General features: G+C 52.2%; 1 protein-coding gene across 2 annotated transcripts; it reads left to right on the forward strand.

Annotated features, from left to right (window-relative positions):
* The first annotated feature begins 585 nt into the window (after positions 1-585).
* Positions 586-19402, forward strand: LOC116453033 (acyl-CoA dehydrogenase family member 11-like). 2 transcript variants are annotated; one of them, XM_032128053.1, is made up of 16 exons: positions 586-1006; positions 4305-4537; positions 5144-5243; positions 6279-6396; positions 7115-7248; positions 7349-7507; positions 8224-8318; positions 8586-8685; positions 10591-10731; positions 11047-11139; positions 11527-11634; positions 13493-13591; positions 16975-17146; positions 17862-17928; positions 18208-18347; positions 18704-19402. In XM_032128053.1, exons 1-15 carry the CDS (start codon positions 713-715, stop codon positions 18317-18319), a joined length of 2025 nt encoding a protein of 674 aa, XP_031983944.1. In that variant the 5' UTR covers positions 586-712; the 3' UTR covers positions 18320-18347; positions 18704-19402. The 2 variants fall into 2 exon arrangements, with proteins under 2 accessions (XP_031983944.1, XP_031983946.1); XM_032128055.1 differs by lacking the exon at positions 13493-13591 and having other exon boundaries at positions 591-1006.
* Positions 19403-21321: the final 1919 nt, after the last annotated feature.

Below are 21321 nucleotides of genomic sequence, written 5' to 3' on the forward strand. Positions count from 1 at the left end.
TAGTGTGATATAATATCTGTTTAAAATCACTTTATAGTAAAATACTGGGCTTATTAGCAGCATATCACCCCAAAGGAGGTACAGATTTAAGTTACTCAAATCCACGTTCTTAGAATATTCTGGTACTTTTCTAGGGAAAGGGAGTTTTGGTATCATCCCAACTCAAAGGCATCAGGGACTTCACAAAGAGCAGAGTATTTTGGAGCCCGTGTCACAACCTAGGCAAGGAGGCAGTTCTCTATTTCATTGGTATCTTATTTACAGAATAATCTGCCTAAACCAATTCTTCCCATCTACAGGTAATTTGTTATCCTTCAGATAAGGAAACATATTTTTTCCTTTTCATCTCTACTCCAAGCAATTACCTTTCCAAGCAATTCAGGGGGATGCTGGTGAGAGCACACCCCTCCCTTCCCAGTTTCCTAGCCCTAGAAATGCCAGTCTGTCCGGTTATGATAGTTTGCCCAGCTGATAGGGGAGAACACTGTGTTTCCTGAGTACTTGTGTTTTTCCAGGCCATTTTCTGATCACTTTCCAAAGACCTTTTCCCTAGTTCAGTTGACAGCAGCTGCTGGAAAGCTCCTCCCTGAGGGAGGAGAGAAAACTTCATCGATTTTTCAAGAATAACTTCACAACACTCAAACAAACCAGGACTGGTGCTGCTATCGGGTGAGGAAGGGTCTGCAGGTGAGAGCCAGGGTTTTGCTGGATCATGTTTCTCTGTCGCTTGCCCTGGCGGAGATCCAGTGCCGCCTGCAAGTTGAGGCAATCAGGTCACTTTCTGCCTCGGGAGAGGTGCCAAATGCTGAGTATTAAAGGAATCAGCACGACCGTGGGGCAGGAGCAACAGGCCAGCATGCAGGAACAACAAGTGTTAGAAGATCTGGAAGTGCCCCTTGCAAGGAGAGAAACGGAGACCCTCTTCCAAGAGCAGCCTGAGACTGGGAACCAGTACTTGGAGGACACTTTGCTTCGGAGTTACTTGAAAACACACCTTCCTCCCAAGGTCTGTTTGTGTTTCTGTGTGTACCCACCACGACTCTGCTGAGTCACTGCTTCAGACGCTGAAGTGAACGTTTGTCTGAGCCTTTTTGTGCCTTTGAGTGTTTAACTGGAGGGAACTTAGCAGCATTCCTTAAAACTTGTTGTGTTTGAGGGCAGGGGTGGCAAACACTGCCAGGACATACCCAGCAAGCAGCTCAGTGGGCTCCTGGGACTGAGTGTTGCAATGCTGTTTTGGGATTGTCAGCGTGGGCATTTGTTTTCTGGTCATGCAGAGAAAGGAATTTCTGAGAGAAGAAACAAACTAAGGTGCTTCCAAACTCTTCTGTGTTCTTCCACCTCTCTTTCCTGGGAAAGAGGGGCTTTTAAGGAAAATTCCTAGGGAATGGGGCTGTTCTCAGCCGAGTGCTCAAGAGGGTGGGAAGGCCCTTTGGGGTTTGCTTGTTCTCAGCACAGGTTGGTGGCACTTCTGGGTTCATTTTTCAGACAGGAAACGCTCTGTATGGATTTCAGAGGTGCAGGTGGGAGGGTGAGATCCCCAAGCTCTGGGTGTCTGTGCTGTGAGCTCCAGTCCTACAGGTACCCCTGGCAGGAGGTGGCTCCCCTTGCTGGATATCCTCTGCCATCACCCCAAGGGCCACAAGTGCTTCCCACTTTTCAGGGACCAGTTTTCATGGAGCAGAGTGTGACCTCTCTCCATGATTTATTCCAGCAGGAGCAATACCACGACTTCTAAAGCCACCAGGTGACCAGAGGGGAGGGGACCTGCCTTTCAGTGAGGCTCCCACTTCCCCTGCTTGCTCTGTAGGTCTGTGAGGCCTGGCAGACACAGCATGGGAAGAGTGTGGTGGCAGTATGGGAAGCTTGCTTTTGCCACAGCCACCCCAAAAGAGAGGAATGAGGCCTCCCTAAGCACCACCGTGGCCTTCTTGCCAGAAGAGAGGACAGGAAAGGAGGATGCCTCTGGGCAAGCATGAAGATCCTGCTCCTAATATGCCCCTTTGGAAGAAGCATGATTCAGGTCTCCCAGAGAGTAAAAGGATCAGTACAACAAGGCTGCTTCCACTCCTTCCCCGAACCGAGAATGGTGGCTGCAAAATCTCCCGGAGAACCGGGAGCAGCGCCTCCCTTTCGTTTCTGCACTTGGGCCCAGGGGGCAGTGTTGCCTCACTGCTGGAGAGGAGAGTCCGGGCTGCTGCCTGTAGCCCCGAGAGCCTGATCTCCATCTTCCTCTCCAGGACAGCAGCAACCCCTGAGGCTTTGGGTGTCCCGCCGAAGATGCAGGCTGATTCCTGCTGTGCTATTCCATGGCAAACGCAGAAATTTTCTTGAAATGGCACAAAAAATTTCTTTCTCTGTTTGAAGTTGATTTAAGGAGAAGACAGAATTAAGCACCTGCTTTTTCTGGGTGTTGTTGCGAAGAGGGATCTATCAGGCTTTGCTGCCCTGAGAATATGTCCTTTAATATAAAGGATGTCTATTTGCACTCCTAATGTGCAATAATTTGCACATTTCCAATATCTTCATGCTTGGAACATCAAAGGACAGATTAGGGCGAATGAGACCACCCAGCAGCCTCAGCCATCTCCACATCCCAATGTCCATTCTTTGGAGCACCCAGGCTGCTGCGTGTGACATTCAGCAGTCACAAGTGTAGGAGTTTTGATTTTGTTCTTTCACCTTGGAAAGAAACACATTTATTTGGGTAATTCAGTGGTTTGTCAGGCTGTGTGTGGTCAGGGCATGAGCTCCCGGTGAGGCAGTTGGGGTCTTTTAGGAAATAGGACTGATAGTGAAGGGATCGTTGTGAGTTCCTTGTATGAACTCAAACCAAGAGATCTATTTGGTAGACTCAGGTTCTTCTGCCCACAAAAAACGCACCAGGTCAACAGTTCAAAGATTCTTGTGCTTCAGGGATCAGCAAAGGCCATGAACTCTGGATTCCTGGGTTGTGCCGTGGAAACAACCTTCAAATTGTTGTCACGCATGATAAAGAGTGGAGGTGCACACCCATGGGTGTGGCATGAGCTGGAGCCGCTGACAGGCTCTCGTGCCTGGTTTTGGTTTGTTTTGTGATTTTTAACACTATTTCACTGCTCAGTGGAAGGAAAACTGGCTGGTCTGAGAAGGGAGACTTCCAGAGTGGCACCTGGACAGTGTGTGTTTGATCCTCATCACACGTATGGAATGGCAGAGTGAGGAAGGAATCAATCACACAGAATGTAGATTAATGGAAGGTCAATACAGGGGGAGGCAAGGAAGGGGAAAAGCCATGTTTGTATTTCATCAACAGCAAGTTACTGGGGTTTATAATTGCACAATTTTGGGTGCAGCAATTATGGCATTCACCTCCTTCATTATTTTATTGAGGAGGGAACGAGCATCTCTTGAGAGGCAGAGAACAGCAAACAATACTTCCTCTGATGGAAGCAAATCAGCTCCTTCTTTGACCCCCAACACAGTTTTGGATGGGTTTAGGCCAACAAGGTCCAAGAGTGCTGGAGGTTGGGACCTCCTGGCCTGATTTTAATCATCTATAATTGGGGTTTTTTAAGTCTGGGCAACTTCACTTGGTTTTGGTCATAGGCACTGAAGAGAACTTGCAAAATGCAATTCCTTTCACCCTGAAACAGGGATCTGAGGGGTAGGGAATGAATCACTCCTCTGTGAGTGCTGTTTTCTCTCCATTAACTATGGACATATTACTCCATCCAGGTGAGCCAAGACCAGCAGAAACAAGGGCACATGAATCCTTCAGGAAGCTAGGTACAGGGTGGGAATTTGAATCTACACATGTTGTGTGCCAGGCTGAAGCTGAAAAGATTGCTCCATCCCTCCTTTTCTAATCTGGCAGGCAGGTAGCTGCTGAGCCCAGTGGAAGTTTTCCTATACAGATGAAGGCATTCAATTTTTGGCAGCCCTTCCCCTGGCATTCTTCTCCAGCTGTAAATCACAGAGAGGCTGAGGGACCTCTGGAGACCGTCTCGTCCAACCCCCCTGCTCATGTGCATCTGTGTCATTCTCAGCCTTGACACTAAAGTGCTTCTGTCTTTTGTGAAATCCAGACATGCTGCCAAAAGTAACTTGAAAAATGATTTTGAGGGAAAAAAGAGAAAAAGTGACAGCAGAGCACAGCTGTGCCAGCAGAGGCTGAGGGAGCTGTCGTGCTGTGTTATGGAATACATGGAAGGGCCAAGTGGCCAGAGACTACTGGCACTACAGGACAACACGGTCAGTCCTCTGCCTTTCCAGCTGGGACTGAGGCTGGGATGTGCTGAAGGGCTCTCCTTGTTGCTCCACAGGTACTGGAGGAGGTGCATCAGGACCTGGAGAGGTTTGGAAACCGCCTGCTAACCAAGATCCAACCTCTGGGCTGGGAATGTGAGCTGAACCCCCCCGTGTTCCGGCAGTACGATGCCTGGGGGCGGCGCGTGGATCACATCCACACGTGCTCGGCATGGAGGAGGATGAAGGAGATTTCGGCAGAAGAGGGGCTGATTGCTGAGGCCTATGAGAGAAGATACTCCAACTGGAGGTAACTGGGGGAAAATGGGAATGACAGTGCCTTCCTGGTTATTCTTAGCAAGGTTTATTCAGCGTTTTGCAGGACTGAGCTGGTTGTGTAATGGGCAGCAGATGCTGCACGGACACCAGCACACCTCCTGCTGTCCCCAGCAGCTCTGTCTGTCCACTGCAATGTTCCAGCTCACCAATGATAAGCCATAACTAATGGCCCACACTTGATCATAATATTCTTTGATGTCACCTTCCTGATTGTGGGGCCTGGCAGTTCCCTGCACCACTCCAGCTTTATGTGTGTTAGTTGTAATGCAGCTAAAGATGTGGGATTTCGCTTGCAGGTTTTTTGTATTCCAGACCATGGTGACAGACCCACATTTCTTATTGTTAAAAGCTGCACAAGCTGGCCTGGTGCTGGCAGTCCCACTGGGACTGAGAAACTCTGCTTCTTCTCTTCCCTCCTCCTGGCTGGAACAGCTTTTGCCCTCTCTGAGATGAGTGGTCTGATCCTCACCTGTTCTGGCTGTATTTTTTCCTCTCTTCCCAGTCGAGCTATTTTATCCTCCTGCTGTTGCACTGCTGTGTAACCCGTCTGTTTTCCCTCTCTCTCTCCCTCTCCCAGCCGCCTGTACCAGGCTGTCAAACTGTACTTGTTCTCAAGCTCCTCTGGAGGTTTCAGCTGTCCACTGGCCATGACTGATGGGGCAGCCAAAGTCATTGAGGTATGAGCTCAGCTGGTCCCTGAGGGCACAGCCCATGTCTAACCAGCACTGCTGGTTAGAGATGGGAGCACTGGCCAAGGATGGAGGAGCACTGATCCATCTGGTTCTGGGCACAGCCTGTGCTTGCTCTGTGACTCAGCTCAGTCTCCCACTGCCTTTCTGCGTTAGGGACAAAGCCTTTGTGCCCACGCCGGCTTTTAGATTCACTTACAGCACTGTGTTCAGTAAGGCCTTTGCTGCACATGGCACCTGTGGCACTGCAGGTAGCTGGAAAGGTGTCCCAAGTGGAAATGTTCAGGGCCAGGTTGGACGGGGCTTGGAGCCACCTGGTCTAGTAGAAGGTGTCCCTGCCCATGGCAGGGGGTGGGACTGGATGAGCTGTAAGACCCCTTCCAACACAAAGCTTTCTCTAATTCTATGAGTCTGTGATATGTTTTTACTATAATTTGTTTTCCTATTTTCGTGTGCAGTGGCAGTTAGATATAATAGGCCAGATCCATACCTAGTGGATCCATACCTAAATTCACCAAGCCACCAAGACTTTACCAATTGGAACATTTGACTCTGCATCTTAGTGACCCCCTCTGTATTGCCTCAGTGGGTACATAGGATTCAGAGGAAAATACCCCTTAGGTAGCTAACCCTGGGCATTTTAATTCACCAAAACTTAAAGCAGCACAAGGCAGTTCCCTCTTCCCTGCAGTTCTCTGGGTGCTGGTGACATCCAGCATACCTGAACCTGGCACATGGGCTGTTTGAGACCTCTCTCCCAGAAATCCAAAGGGATAGGGATGCTCAGCACTCCCTGTTGTAACACAGGTCTGCACCTTCTGCCTGCACAGTGCTGCAGCAGCCAGGAGGGACCTGGGCTGGCTCACAGGCTCTCAGCAGCACCTGCAGATGCTCTGCAGTGCAGGACACCCACCTGCTTCCAGACTGGCCTGTCTGAGCCCCGAACATACCAGTTAAGGCAGCTGTATAATGTCACCTACTGTGTTATGATCATCTCAGTTTCTTTTCCCTCCCCTCAAACAGTCACTGGGTATTCCTGGATCTCTGAAAAACGCTTTTTCCCGTCTGACATCCCGTGACCCCGAGAAGTTCTGGACCTCTGGCCAGTGGATGACCGAGCGAAGGGGTGGCTCAGATGTTGGTACGTGCTCTGGGGTGGGAAGCAGATGTGGCAGTGAGAACTGAGAAAATCAAGGGTGTGGGGAACCTGAAAAGCCAGGGAGCTTCAGCAAAAGTAATCCAAATCCTCTGCATAGCTCTGCTTTTTAACAAGGAAAGGCCAACCTCTGTCCTCTGGTGCACACAGGACATGCAGGCAGGCACAGAGCTCTGCTCCTTGCATAGGTAGCCCACAGATGTCTGGCTCTAAAATCTAAACCTCGAGCCACATAGGCCCATTTCAGCTGGGACTGAGGAAACATTTTGGCCTTCAACTTTTATTCCTGGCTAATGCTTGTTATTACTACGATCAGTTATTTGTCTTCTAACATTAATAATGGGCAGGGAACTTCAGAACTCTGCTGCAGAGGCAGAACTGTGGGAGGGGAGTCACCTGCATCTGATGAAGCTGCAGTTGGTTTCCCATGGAAGCAGTGAAAGGATCAGCTGTGAAGTGAAAGATGTGCATCACTGCAGGAGTCCCAAATCCATAGAATCCTTTGTAGCCCCTAAAGAACTGGAGGCACTGGATTATACACACTGCATTTCTTATCGAGGGTCAATGAAAGAGATTAACAGCTAACCCATGCTCCATCTCGTAGCAAGAAGTGACTTAAAGGAGCTGCTGCTTACACTGTAAAATCAGCATCAATTGACACAGAAATTCCCATAAGACCAAGAATTTTTCTCCTCTCTTTCAGCTAATGGCACCGAGACCGTGGCCAGGGAGCAGCCGGATGGCACTTATCGTCTGTATGGATTTAAGTGGTTCACATCAGCAGCTGATTCTGATGTGACATTAACCCTGGCCAGGATAGCAGATGCTGAAGGACAGGTAAACCTGCTCTGTTGGATGGGGAACCAGGGGAAGGAGCAGGGGCATTCTTTTTCTTCCTTGGTGCCTTGTAATGACATCCTCTCTGCATGCCTTGCAGTGTACTCAGGGGTCCAGAGGCCTGTCCCTGTTCTTCCTGAGGGTTCGGGATGAGGAGGGGAAGCTGAACAGCATCCAGGTGCAAAGGCTGAAGGACAAGCTGGGCACAAGGCAGATGGCAACGGCAGAGCTGTGGCTGCAAGGAGCCAGAGCAGAGCTGGTGTGTAAGAGTTCACCTGCCCTGGGGACTAGGCTGCCCTGGCATGGCACACACTCCTGAGGCTTTCAGCAGTGATCCCAACTGAAGAAGTTCCTCTCTTCCACCTCCATGGCTTGGCTGTCCACATCACAGAACAATTCACTAGTGGGGCTCTGTGTGGGGCAGAGCTGAGAAGAGTTCAGGAAAAGATGAGAGAGAACCAAAAAAAAAAAAAAAAAAAAAGTTATTTTAGGCTGGTCATTTCCTTAATCCAGGTTGTCCAGGTTGCTGAGCCAGCTGAGGGACAGTTTGTGTAGTGTGCAGGTAGGAACAAGCAGCAGGGACCAGAACTGATCATACTGACACCATCTCCCAAAAGCCACTTCTCTGGTCATAGAAACAGAGTCCCAGAATAGTTTCGATTGGAAGGGACCTTAAAGCTCATCTCGTTCCACCCTTTGTCATGGGCAGGGACACCTTCCACTAGACCAGGTTGCTCCAAGTCCCATCCAACCTGGCCTGTAACGCTTCCAGTGATGGGGCAGCCACATCATGCCGCAGACTTGGCTAAAATGAGACAGATGTATTTTAAAGCAAGCAGGTCTCTGAGTGCCTGAGGGCAGACAGGGACAGAGTGGACAGCCCGTGTCCATGTGTCTGTTGACACCACTTTCACTTCCATATCCATCCCCATCCAAGGCATGTGAAAGGTTCACGTCAGCCCTCATTCCTTGCAGATCTCCGCAGAGGGTCGTGGAGTGGCTGCCATCTCCAACATGCTGAACATCACTCGGATCCACAATGTCATTAGTGCAGTGGCTTCCATGAGAAGGTGAAGACAGCATGGATTCCCCCAGGGCTGAAGGAGCAGCTGGTCAGGACAAGGGGGGACTTTGCAGTGCTCGGCATTGCAGCCGAGTGTCACCTTTGTGGGACAGGCCTGGAGCCAGCAGTGCTGGAGGAGGGTGGCCTGTGAGTGGGTGACCTGTAAGGTGGGGCACAGCTGGGCAGGGTTCTCCTTTGCGGGGTGGGGCTAGAAGGGAATGCTCAGAAGTGGGAGGTTGCTGGTGTAACTGTTCCCTGTGTGTGTTCCCTCCAGGATGATCAGTCTGAGCAGGGACTACGCCCGCAAGCGCCTGGCCTTCGGGAAGCTCCTCAAGGACCATCCCCTGCACATGCAGACGATAGCACGAATGGAGGTGAGGCTTTTGGGAGCCAAGCTGGACCTGTTGGGAAGGAAAGAGGACAGAGATCCTGTTAGTGAGCACAGCCAGCCTGCCTGCATTCAGATGTAGGAGGCCATTCCTGCTACAGCAAGGTGAATGCATCAAGGGAATTGTTGTACTGTAGTGGGATTTGGTCTGATTAGAGACCTAACTCCTCTGCTGGACCTCAGGTTATCCTAAACAATTACCTGGGAGTTCCTCTGAGTGAAAGGAGTGCCCCTGCTGTGAGAAGCCATGACCTCTGAAGTTGGGTGTTGGCCTCAGAATCCAGGCCTGACACCACAGTCACCTGAACTGCAGTTACCAGACTCTTGTCCAAGACTGTGTCTTGGTTTCGAAAGACAGGTGTCTGCTAAGGAAGGCAGGAGCCTCCTTGAAGTGGCAGATATAACCCCTTTCCCTCTGAGTTATTATAATTTTGAAAAATCAAGGACCTTTAGGCAAAGATGTGGGAAGTAGGAAGAACAGTTCTTTACTATTATATATATAACCAGTCAAACAAACAGCAATAACTCTGGCAGTAACAGCAAACACAAACCCAGTGCCAGCCTTCTCGGCTGTCGGGCCCTTTCCCCTCAGGTGCAGTTCCGCTCGCAGCCGGCAGGGGCGCTGGCGGCTCCCGGTGAGCAGGGCAGGTGCGATGGTTCCCCCGCGGCTGCAGGGGGCGCTCCGGAGCGAGCTCGGGGAGCACGCGGCGCCGGTGCCCCGGGATCCCGGGAAGGGATGGAACAAAGGCTTCACAAACCCCTGGGCAGCCGATCCCGGACTCTCGGGAACAGCAGGCTGGAACGGCAGGCTGGAACGGCAGGCTAGAGCGGCAGGGACGAACACAAATCCCGGGTGGCAGACGAGATGTATCCAGATGGGAGAACCCCACGGAGGCCCAGGCAGGCAGGGCGAGCAGGGCTACAGCGCAGCGAAAGCTCGAAGCAGCAGCCGGGCAGGGCAGCCACAGCCCGGCCTCCAGCAGGGCAGGGAAAGCGGCTTTGGGATCCCAGCGTTGTTTCCAGCAGAAAAAGAAAAAAAAACGGCCGAGATGAGGAACCCGCAGCTCCTTTCTCTGCAGCTCCTCTCTTCGGATGCTCAGAGCGAACTGACCCCACACCCAGGTGTAGACAAAGGAGTAGCCAGGCCCGCCCCACCCCCCTTTTTGTCTTTCTTAAGTACAGCTATTTGTCTGCTAGCAACATGCCTATGGGAGAAAATTCCTTTAACAGGAAAAAAACTAAAACTAAACTAAAACCCCAACAGACTGGTACAGACTCATCCAACTTCCCTGGGAGCTCCTGCACCAGGAGATGGGCTGTAAACAGTATTTAAAAATTCTCTTGCAAGGTGGGGGAAAGCAGTCAACATCTGTCAAACATCACTTCAAGCTCCAGCATCTCCTTGTCTGTAGCCAGAACTCCCCCTCTGAAAGAAAGGGCAGATCCTACATAGTCCCACAACACAGAGCTCCATATCCTGATGCTTCCCAAATCAAAACTTGCCAGGGTAGTAAGCTGCTCAGGAAGAAATCTGTCACAGGCCTTGCAGCTCCTGGTTCTCAGAGGTTGACCATCATCTCACATCCCTTACCTTTTGAAAGGATGTGGATTTGTGGCCTGGATGCCTTTTAGGAGCTTTGTTAAGGCTCAGGTAGGCCTGATGAAATGCATTGCCCCTTTCCTCTACTACATCACAGTGTCCAAGAGTGGCAGAGAACCTTTAATATTCCGTACTTTGTGCCTTGGCTGCTCAGAGGTCTCTGTCTCTGAAGCTGTGGGTCTGAGCAGGCAGGGGTGGCATTTTACCCTGGAGGCAATCTCATGCATGGAATCCTGGAATCAGCAGAGTCCAGGATCCCAGCCAGTGCATCCCCCTGTTCTCTGCTCACAGGTGCAGGTGAGAGGGGCGTTTCTGCTGCTTATGGAGATCGTTCGCCTGCTGGGCCTGGCTGAAACCAACCTGGCGAGTGAGCAGGACCAGCTGCTCCTGAGGCTGCTCATCCCAGTTGCCAAACTGTACACAGGGAAGCAGGTATGGAACAGATGGATTAGCCCAGAGTGTGGAATGTTGGCAACCACAGAGCTGGGAAGAGGAGTGTGTGACACAGCAGTGAGGGCAGGGGGTACCTGCAGCAGTTCCTGCTCTGGAGGCTGCTGCTCCTGCAGGTCCTGTCAGTGTCACTCGGGCTTCATTCTCCAGCTACTCCTCCTGCAGGTAATGACCAGCCTGCCTCAGGAGATGAGCAGGACCCAGTCAGCCCATCCCAGCAGGAGCTGTTATGTGGTGTGAGAGGTTGGATTTTCCCCTCAGACACTGTGGATCATACCAGCTCTCTGCATTTTGCAGGCTTCTGCTGTGGCTGTTGAGGCAATGGAGAGTTTTGGAGGCCAAGGTTACATGGAGGACACAGGCTTGCCAGTCATGCTCCGGGATACTCTGGTAAGAGAGTGGCAGGAGAAGGTCCTGTGTGTCATCAAGTCCCCTGCACAGCACTCTGGTTCCGTGCTAAAGACACACTCAAGGGTGAACACAGCCCTCCTGAGCTCGCTTCAGGTGTGGCAGCTCCTCCCTCACTGCCTTCCTGCTGAGCCCAGTCACCCCCAGGGAGGGACAGGATGTGTTCCTGGTCCTGAGGTTGTTCCCTAGCACAGCAATGGAGCTGGGCTCTACTGCTCCCTTCCACTTGTTGTGAGACAAGATATCTCTGGAGATATCCTTGATATCCCTCACTTCTGCTGTGTGTCTTTGTTCCCTCACACTCCCCTCCTTGCTGCTGTCACTCCAAAGGCTCCCTCATGCTCTTCCACAGTCTCCTCTTCCCCACAGGTGCTGTCCATATGGGAGGGGACAACAAATATCCTGTCCCTGGATGTGCTGCGATCCCTCACCAAGAGCCAGGGGCAGGTGATGGCTGCGTTCCTGTCCACAGTGCAGGTGAGCCCACACCTGCAGCCCTGCTCAGCCTGATTCACACACCTTGGCAGAGCCTGGTTTGGGGTTTATGCACCTGCCTGAAACTGGCAGGGAATAGGCCCAAATTGAAAGCTTTAGACAAGTATTCCAACGGTGTCTTACAATTCTGCTCCTTAAATAGCTCTTCCAAAAGCAGGATGCAGGCAGTGCTCATCCTGGGATCCTTGTGTTCAGATACTTTCAGCTCAGCAGTGAGGAGCTTGGCACTGTAGAGTTCCTCATGACAGGTACCAAAATAAGTATATTTTTAACGTGACTCACCTTCCTGAATCCAAAATAATTTTGTGGTTTTGTTTCTTAACTGGAAAATCACCACAGGACTGCTGAATATTGAACCTCACTAGGGCTATTACTGCATTATGACTTTCTATTTTTATTCCCTGAAAAGATGGAAAGAGCCAAAGGAATTCCATTGCTGCCTCTTTGGATTTGCTGTTCTTTGGCGCTACTTTTAAAGCTGCTCAGGTGACAGGAGTTAGAAGCAGCTCAGTGTTTTATGAAGGTGAAGGAGCATCACCTGGCTTGGTGTGTCCCAAAAAAGGAGACAGGAGCAGCCCAGGAGGCAGGATCAGAGGGTGTTGTCTCAGAAGAGGCATTATTAATAATCCAGACACAGCAATCCCGATTTCATTAGCCCAGGCACAGCAGGGGAACCCTGGGCATTTGGAGTGCTGGATTTGATTGTGTGCAGCCTTCACCTTCCCACCCAGACCCCGTGAGAAAGGAAGGGTCTGGGACACTGCTCTCCTGCAGCACTGGGAACTGGACAGAGCTTTCCAGAGCCTGAGTAGTTCTCCCAATGGCTGCAGTTGGCAACTTCTGTCCCATCTCACCCCCCCAGCTCAGCTGTGCTCTGTATGCAGCACCTCTCTGATCCCCAGGGATAAGAGTTCCCTTGCCATCCTCTCTGACAACTTTTGAGAAGGGAGAAATACCTCAAACAATTTGGCCACCAAACAAGAAACCAAATCTGCTCAGGGGCAGGACTGAGCACACCTGCTGAGGGCAAATCCAGCTGTTGGCAAACAGCAGCTTAGGCTGACACTGCAGGGGGAAGTAAAGGAGCTGGGCGTAGGCTCTAAAGTAATTTGGGAAGAAGCAGCCTCCACAATAGTAATAATTTAAACAAAAACCCCACAAAGGTGCTGTGCTGCACCCTGGAGCACCTCCCTGCTGCAGCTCAACAACGGGATAATCAGGGAAGCATTCGGGAGCACGGCGTGGTGATGCAGAGCAGGGACCTGCAGAGCAGTAACACGAGTACTGAGATTCATTAATTAATGAGCTCCTCAGTGCTCCCATCAATCACGCTGTGGGTGAGGCTGGAGGGGGGTGGGCGCTGCCTTCAAGGTTTCCAAATTCCAGTAATGCCACTGCCTTTACTGGCCATGTCACACTGAGGCTGCTGCATTTCCAAGGAAAGTGGCTGGGTTGGGCTCAGAGCAGTGTGGATGCTCCAATTCTGGATAGAAGAGATCAGACCTGGCCAATTTCAGCTTTTCCTTTATGCCTGGGGCAGCCAGGTGCTGGAAAGGCAGCCTGGGAGGGATTTCTGTCTGCAGAGTTCTGCAGGAATGTGCTTGAGTTTCTATACCAGAATCAGGTTTTCACTCACAGGTGATAAACAACATCTTTCTGAGCTCCAGGTGTCCAAATTCTTTCAGTCTGTGAGTCTGGCTCATTTTGAAACATCCCTCCCAATCCTGTCTAGTGAGGAAATAATTTAATCCATCATAAAGGGGTTTTACTGCTCCAATCCCTTTCCTTTTTATTGATGCACACAAACCGAGTACAATTTATTTTATGTTTGTCCATCAAGGTTCTCAGTGTGCAGGACTGGTGCCCATTGTCAGAGTGCTTTGCAGAAAGCAGCATTAGTACCTGTGCAGCACTTGCTTCTCTGAAGGTCATCGCAAGGGTAACTCCTTCTCTTGCTTTTTTCCTGTATCAGTTGTCTCTGCTGATGGTGAGACACCCAGTGCTGCTGGGGCTGGGGTCAGGAGCAGGAACCAAGGGTTGTAATTATCCTCAGGAGAAGGGAAATAGAGAGAACTTCCCCATCCTTGCACACTGTGATTATGAGAAGCTGGATATTTAGGGTTTTTAATCCACAGGTGAGTTTGTGACAAACCACCTTGTCTAGAGGTCATTAGTCTGGAAATCCTGGGGAGAAGAGCGAGTGTGAGAGACACGGATGGAGCCATGGGTTTGAGTTGGAAGGGACCTAAAAACTCACCCCATTCCCACCCCCTGCCATGGGCAGAGACACCTCCCACTGTCCCAGGCTGCTCCAAGCCCCAATGTCCAACCTGGCCTTGGGCACTGCCAGGGATCCAGGGGCAGCCACAGCTGCTCTGGGCACCCTGTGCCAGGGCCTGCCCACCCTCCCAGGGAATAATTCCTTCCCAATATCCCATCCAGCCCTGCCCTCTGGCAGTGGGAAGCCATTCCCTGTGTCCTGTCCCTCCAGCCCTTGTCCCCAGTCCCTCTCCAGTTCTCCTGGAGCCCCTTTGGGCCCTGGAAGGGGCTCTGAGCTCTCCCTGGAGTCTTCTCCTCTCCAGGTGAGCACCCCCAGCTCTCCCAGCCTGGCTCCAGAGCAGAGGGGCTCCAGCCCTTGGAGCAGCTCCGTGGCCTCCTCTGGACTCCTCCAGCAGCTCCAGGTCCCTCCTGTGCTGGGCCCCAGGGCGAGGGCAGCTCTGCAGGTGGGGGTCTCACCTGAGCAGGGCAGGAGGGCAGAATCCCCCCTCCCCTTCTGCCCATGGTTTGGGATCAGCCCAGGACACATCCTGACTTCCGGCTCTGCTGTGGTGAGAATTTCAGGTGGATACTGCTCAGGGCCAGTCAGTTCATGTTGTACTAAAATTTTATTAGCTGGAATTTTGAGCCAGAGCCCTGGGTGTACTTTCAAATTCAATTACAATCTGAAAAGTGCCTCTAAAATAGGCCTGGGAAGTTTGTTGATTATTGCATTTGAGTCACTTCAGGTGAAATTTGGGCACATCCCAGGACAGGATCTCAGCAGCAACCCCGCATGTGTCGTGCAGGGCTCAGAATCAACTCTTGCCTCAAGAATTTCTGTGTAGGGCTGTAATTCAGGCTGTAAATCAGCCCTGCAATCTCAGACACATGACAGTGTTTTCAGGTCCTTTTCAGACCACAACCCCAATTTCCAAACAGCAGGAAACAAATCGAGGTTATTGATGTGGGGCCGTGTGTTCACTCCAAGCATTGACACGAAATTGTGCTTTTAGCCCTGTTTGGGATGTTCCTCCTGTCACTGTATTTTTAGATACTCATGATTAATCTTGTAAGTAAAAACCACTCTGACCACATTGCTTGGGAGCCAGTGAGAGCAAACAAACAAGCAGCATCTTAAAATTCCTCCATGAAAACAGAGGGAATCAGAACTACTGGAGCTCTGAAGCTCCTTTGCTGATTGTTTCAGGCAATAATGGGGCAGTGATGCTCTGTGTGCCTCCCCCCAGAGCTGCAGCAGAGCAGCCAGGAGAGAAGAGGAGCTGCTCCTGCCTCAAGCATTGCCCTGGAGCAGCTTCCAGCCTCTCCATCCCAAGTGCAGAGAGGGCATGGAAAAACCTTCCAGGAGATCCAGGGCTTTTGGTTAGGAAAGGAATAAGTGCAATTGGAACCAAAAAAAAAAAGTAAATTATTGGTGAGCAAAGACAGTAGAAGGTCTTTTTTATCCCTTAAGGATAAATGATGCTCTTACATTCCTGATCCATATTCCCAGGTGTTCAAACCTTCCAGCTGTGACAGCATGTCCATGTCCCAGCCACAAGCAGTGCACGTTGTCCCCGTGCTTGGCTGGTGCCGTGCTGGCTCCACCCAGACTGTGGGAATACGGTGATGCCTTTGGGATCCGTGATCCTCGTTAGCAACAACCTCCGAGCTACTTTGGAACACCTCATTAGTATTCTGTGGGCTTGGAGCTTTATGGGCTTTATGTTGGCACCAGAGTTGTTTTTGTATTTGATCAGCACATGCTGGGGGTGTTTCTGCCCCTGGAACCCAGAACAGCAGCACTGGGAAGTGTGGAAGTGTGGAAGTTTGGGGTCTGAGCAATCGGAGAACACAGAACAAACCTGAGCTCAGCCCAGCCCAGATGGATTTTCTGGTCCAGCAAGAGGAGCTGCGGGATCACCTCAGCATGGAAAGCCTTAGAAACATAAAGAATTCCTTCTGTGTAGCTGCTGCTCACAGGCTTCAGTCTCGTCTGCAGGTTATTGATGAAGCTAATTAATGAGCAGCACCTTCCACCACGCGCTGTGCTGCTCCCATCCAGCCTTTGGGGATGCTCTCCAAGCTGATCCCTCAGTCGTGCTGCAGAGAGAGGGGTTTGAGTGAGGAAAGATGGGACCACAGCCCACGAGGCAGGGCCACCCCCAAACACAGGCAGGGTCCCATCCCTCCTACCAGGGAATACACAGGAGACACAGATGAACAGCACGGGAAGGCCATGCCCAAAGAACAACAATTCCAGACTCTCTCGGCAGAGTATCCCTGGTGCTTTCACAAGGGATTTGGGATGTGGCAGAACAGCAGCTTGGCTCAGCCAGGGGAGCTTTCAGGCAGTGCTGTTGGCACAGTTAAATGGCCAGTGTCCATCAGAATCACAGAATCCTTTAGGTTGGAAAAGCCCTCTGGGATTAAGTCCAACCATTCCCCAGCACTGCCAAGGCCACCACTGACCCACATCCCCAAGTGCCACATCCACAGGGCTGTTAAATCCCCCCAGGGATGGGGATCCACCACTGCCCTGGAGCTGTGACAGTGCCTGGCCACCCTTTCAATGAAGAAATTTTCTCAAATATCCAACCTGGACCTCTCTCAGTGGAGCTTGAAGCCATTTCCTCTTGTCCTGGGGCCTTTCCCACTGACACAATTTACAGAGGAAAGCTCCCTTAAATATGAATTTTCCTGCCTGGACACAGCTTGAGCATATTTGTGCAGGTAATAATATAACCCTGGGAGAATTAGACCCTGATATACAGGTATGGAGTTGGAGAGAATCGGGGGATGAGAGCTGATCCCCACGTGCAGCTGGGAAGCCAGAATGGAAACAGCAACGTGCTGGCTCTGCTCACAGGGATTCTCCATCCCCAAGGCAAGGCTGGGAGCGTCCTTTTGGGCACATCCCCTTCCCTGGCTGCTCCACCTGTGCCAGGGACAGCCACCTGCATCTGAGCTTGTTGCCAGCAGCCGGGTGCGCCCAGGGTCCCAGCAGCCCCTTCCTGGCACAAAGCAAATACACTGGAATTTCTCCTGTGGTTGTTCTCTCTGCAGAAAAAGCTGGAACTGGCTTCAGGCACTGAGGAACTGGCCCCAGGCGTGCAGCGGACACGGGAAGCCATCGGGAGCCTCCAAGAGTTCATGGCAGCTGCGGGCTCAGAGCAGGCACTGACCATGGAGCTGGCAGCCAGGGACTTCTCCTACAGCCTGGCACGGATCTACACAGGCAGGGCAAAGACAGGAATCACAGAACCATGGAATGGTCTGGGTGGAAAGGGACTTTAAAGCTCATCCAGTGCCACCCCTGCCATGGCAGGGACACCTCCCACTGTCCCAGGCTGCTCCAAGCCCCAATGTCCAACCTGGCCTTGGGCACTGCCAGGGATCCAGGGGCAGCCACAGCTGCTCTGGGCACCCTGTGCCAGGGCCTGCCCACCCTCCCAGGGAGCAATTCCTTCCCAATATCCCATCCAGCCCTGCCCTCTGGCACTGGGAAGCCATTCCCTGTGTCCTGTCCCTCCATGCCTTGTCCCCAGTCCCTCTCCAGCTCTCCTGGAGCCCCTTTAGGCCCTGCAAGGGGCTCTGAGCTCTCCCTGGAGCCTTCTCCTCTCCAGGTGAGCACCCCCAGCTCTCCCAGCCTGGCTCCAGAGCAGAGGGGCTCCAGCCCTTGGAGCAGCTCCGTGGCCTCCTCTGGACTGGCTCCAGCTGCTCCACAGCCTTGTGCTGATGGATTTCAGACCAGGAAAGGGCTGGGAATCAGCTGTAGACACCTGATTCACACCTGGGTCAAGGGTGGAGCTTTAGAGCTCAGTCCCCACCTTTCATGCTGAAGCAGCTCAGCCTTCAAGCACTGCTGAGAAGTGACCACCGTCCTTTTTTCCTGAGCCCTGGGCTGTTCTGGCAGGAGCCTGGGAATACTGACACCTCCTACTCCCCCACAGGAGCTCTTTTAATGGAACACGCAGCTCGGCCTGACGCTTCCTTCACAGACGTCTGCGCTGCCCTGAGGTAGGCACAGCCCTGCCCACCCTGGCCGTTCTGGATGATTCCATGGGCAGTGTCAGAGGCTTTGCTCTGCCTCCGGAGTGATCCAACTCCTGGCCACGGCCAGACCCACGAGCACCGCTGGGAACCACCAGTGGCTGCTCTCAGCCCCGGGGCTTTTCCCTGCTCGGGAGATTTGCATTCCCGCACCGATGGGCGGGATCGCACCTGGGCACGGCTCAGGTTGGCACCAGCCCCGTGTGTGTGGCCGGGCTGGCACAGCCCATCCTTCTGTCCATCCAGGTGGTGCAACCAGGAGCTGTGTCCGGTGGCCGTGGAGTCAGGGAGGGGCAGCTACCGGGGCGGGGCAGCGCTCCAGGACGGCGCCCTGGTGTTCGGGAGCAGCCGGCTCTGAGCGCCCGCAGCCCCAGCACGGACACGAGGTGGGTTGCAATCCAAAACAAAACCTCCAAAATCCTCAGGTAGCTGCAAATTCAAGGTGCTGTGGAATATCCCGTTCCACAAGGGGCCAGACCAAATCCTTTAGGAGTGACCCCCACCTGCCCCGGGCTGAAATCTGCAGGTTTGAGGTTTCCTAACGCAGACACAGTCCTGAGAGTCGCTCCAAGGTACTGGAATGTTCTCTCAGTGCTTTAGGCAAAGCCCCAGTGACAAAATCCAGAAGCAGCAGCTCTTCAAGTGCCAACCCTCTTCTTTTTGAAGAAAATCAACCAAAATCCAACTGAAAAATTTCTGAAGCTGATTAAATACGAAAACCACCATTTTTCCTGCTTTCTAGTGCTGACCACGGACTTCACCCCTGCACCTGCCCTGGATGGGGTTTGCCGTTTCCACCCACCGTGGCTGTGGACCACATTGACCTCCTCAGGAACTGCTGCTTTCTGAAAATAAAGGGATTTGTATTCTCTCTGGCCTCCAGAAAGTTGATTAATTCCCTATGCACGTGTCCTAATGATGCTGCAATCCATCCTGCCATAAATTCTACAGAAGTTTTGGATTGAAATCCAGTAATTCTCCACCTAAGCACTGTCTGTGTGCTCCTCCTCCCCCTCAGCCCATCAGTCAACCGGCTTGGTATTGCCCTGCTGGCCACAAGTTTTTAATTAAGAAGTTGCTAATAGCAGAAGAAAAGCACTAATAGACCAAAGACAGATGGAATTTATAGCTGGGAAATGCTACAGCAGCCAGACACTGAGTGGGAAGATGGGGAAGGAGCTGTTTGCTGAGATTGGAGTTGTCCAGAGTTTCAAAGCTGGCAGAGCCACGAGGACACAAACGGTGGCTCCAGGGAGGAGCAGAGTGGAGCAATCCCGAGGCTCCATGGGCTCCCTGTGTCCTGGCACAGAGATCACAGGCTGAGCCAAGAAGAGCTTCCCTGGAATCACACAAATGCCGTGAACCAGCCCCAGGACCAAAGGGCTTCTGTTGTCTGTGCATTGCAGGGAATAAAGAGTGTTTGGGTTTGAAAAATCTCCTACATCGCAGAATCACAGAGCCATAGAATGGGTTGGGTGGAAGGGATCTTAAAGCCCATCCCATCCCATCCCACCCCACCCCCTGCCCTGGGCAGGGGCACCTCCCACTGTCCCAGGCTGCTCCAAGCCCCAATGTCCAGCCTGGCCTTGGACACTGCCAGGGATCCAGGGGCAGCCACAGCTGCTCTGGGCACCCTGTGCCAGGGCCTGCCCACCCTCCCAGGGAACAATTCCTTCCCAATATCCCATCCAGCCCTGCCCTCTGCCAGTGGGAAGCCATTCCCTGTGTCCTGGCACCAGGCTCTGTCCCTGCAGTTTGGTGTCAAAGATCTCACAGGTGTCCGTGCGCAGGAGCTGCTGTGCCCCGTAAAACTCAGGAGAACGGAAAGTGAGGGAGCAACGTGTGGCTCCGAGTGATGATGGCAGCAACATCCACCAGCAGATGTGCCCGTGGGTCCAACAGCAGGAGGTGGATGTGACCCAGGGGGGAAGGTCCTTGTGCTGGAAGTGGTTGCAGAGCTATCAACCCCTGGATCCCCTGCTCTCCCTAAGGGCTCATCTCCATCCAACTGCTGCCAATCCAGGCTTTCCTTCTTCCCAGCCTATTTTACATTTCTGAACATCAGGATTACTTTTTTCCTCATATATGAGCTATAATCTGCCTAAAAATAAGCCCTTCAAACTGGGAGCTCTGCAGATGCACCAACACAGAGAACAAGGGACTGTGAATTCATCACTGTGTAGGAAAATGACAAATTTATTAAGATCTAAATATTCACTCTGAGGCTACAGCAGAAGAAAGGCTGTTAACACACACGAGGGTCTGACACTTCCAGTGTTGCTGAACAGCTCTGCCCTCAGAGCTTTGCATGGGTTCAAACATTTCATGTGCTTCAGGTAAGTAATTGAGACTTCAGATGTCATTTTAATACAAATCCCACCCAAAAAGAGGACAATCAAACCCATCACCTGCTGCCACTGTGAGGTCTAAAAATCATTTTGTGACAGAGCTGTGGGAAATCAATTTAAAACCCAGATTTTTTAAATAATAAAGTGAAACTTTAGCAGCATTTATGAAATGTCAAAGAACGGTGAGCTGAAATCCCAAAATGCAACAATGGCTGCATTGTGGGAAGGGATGGACAGCTCGAAGGACTGTGGGACACCTGGGCCAGTCCTGCACCTGGCAGAGCTGCCCTCTGCTCAGTGCTGGCTCCAAACCTTGTCCTGGATAATTCCAGGATCCATCTGTTCAACAGGCCCTGAACCCGCTCTGCTTCCTGCACGTGGTTATCGCCCCTTGCAGCCTCCAACACCTCAAAACTTCTCGCAGGGCAGGCTCCATCCCACCCCTACAGCCCTTCCCAGGGGGTGGAGCAGTTCCCAAACACCTCCTTCCCCTTCTTTCCCCTTCCCTCCCCACCAGAGCTGTTGGTTTCCACCCTACACCTGCCACCATCACACCCACCTGTGCCCAGCTCTGAGAACTGAGCCCTCCTGTCCAGTGACTCCAGTGCCACCTTCCCTCTTCCCTGTCAGGGAGGAGGGGCCCTGTTGGTATCGCACTGAGTTCCCAGTGACTTCTAACGCTGTTTGTGAAATCCCAATATCCCCTCTGCCTCCGGAGGTTGTCCTACAGCCCAGGGGCAGCACTGAAGCCGCTTATCGAGACAGCAGCGCCGCTGTCCTGACAGGCTCATGGCCCGTCCGGGAGCTGGGACAAAGAAAAGAGGGAAGGAGGCTCCTTAGGAAGCATTGATCGGGGGAAATGGGCTTTGACACCTCCAGCCGTGCCCTCCTCTGGCAGAGCTGCTGCCCTTTGACAGGAGCCCTTCTGCACCGCGGGGAAGTTCCGAACTTCTCCGATCCCTCTGCCAGGGGCAGAGAGCCACACCCAGCAGTGCCCTGTCTGGGGCTTGTG

The sequence above is a fragment of the Corvus moneduloides genome, chromosome 18, assembly GCF_009650955.1.
Source record: "Corvus moneduloides isolate bCorMon1 chromosome 18, bCorMon1.pri, whole genome shotgun sequence".
NCBI lineage: Eukaryota > Metazoa > Chordata > Aves > Passeriformes > Corvidae > Corvus > Corvus moneduloides.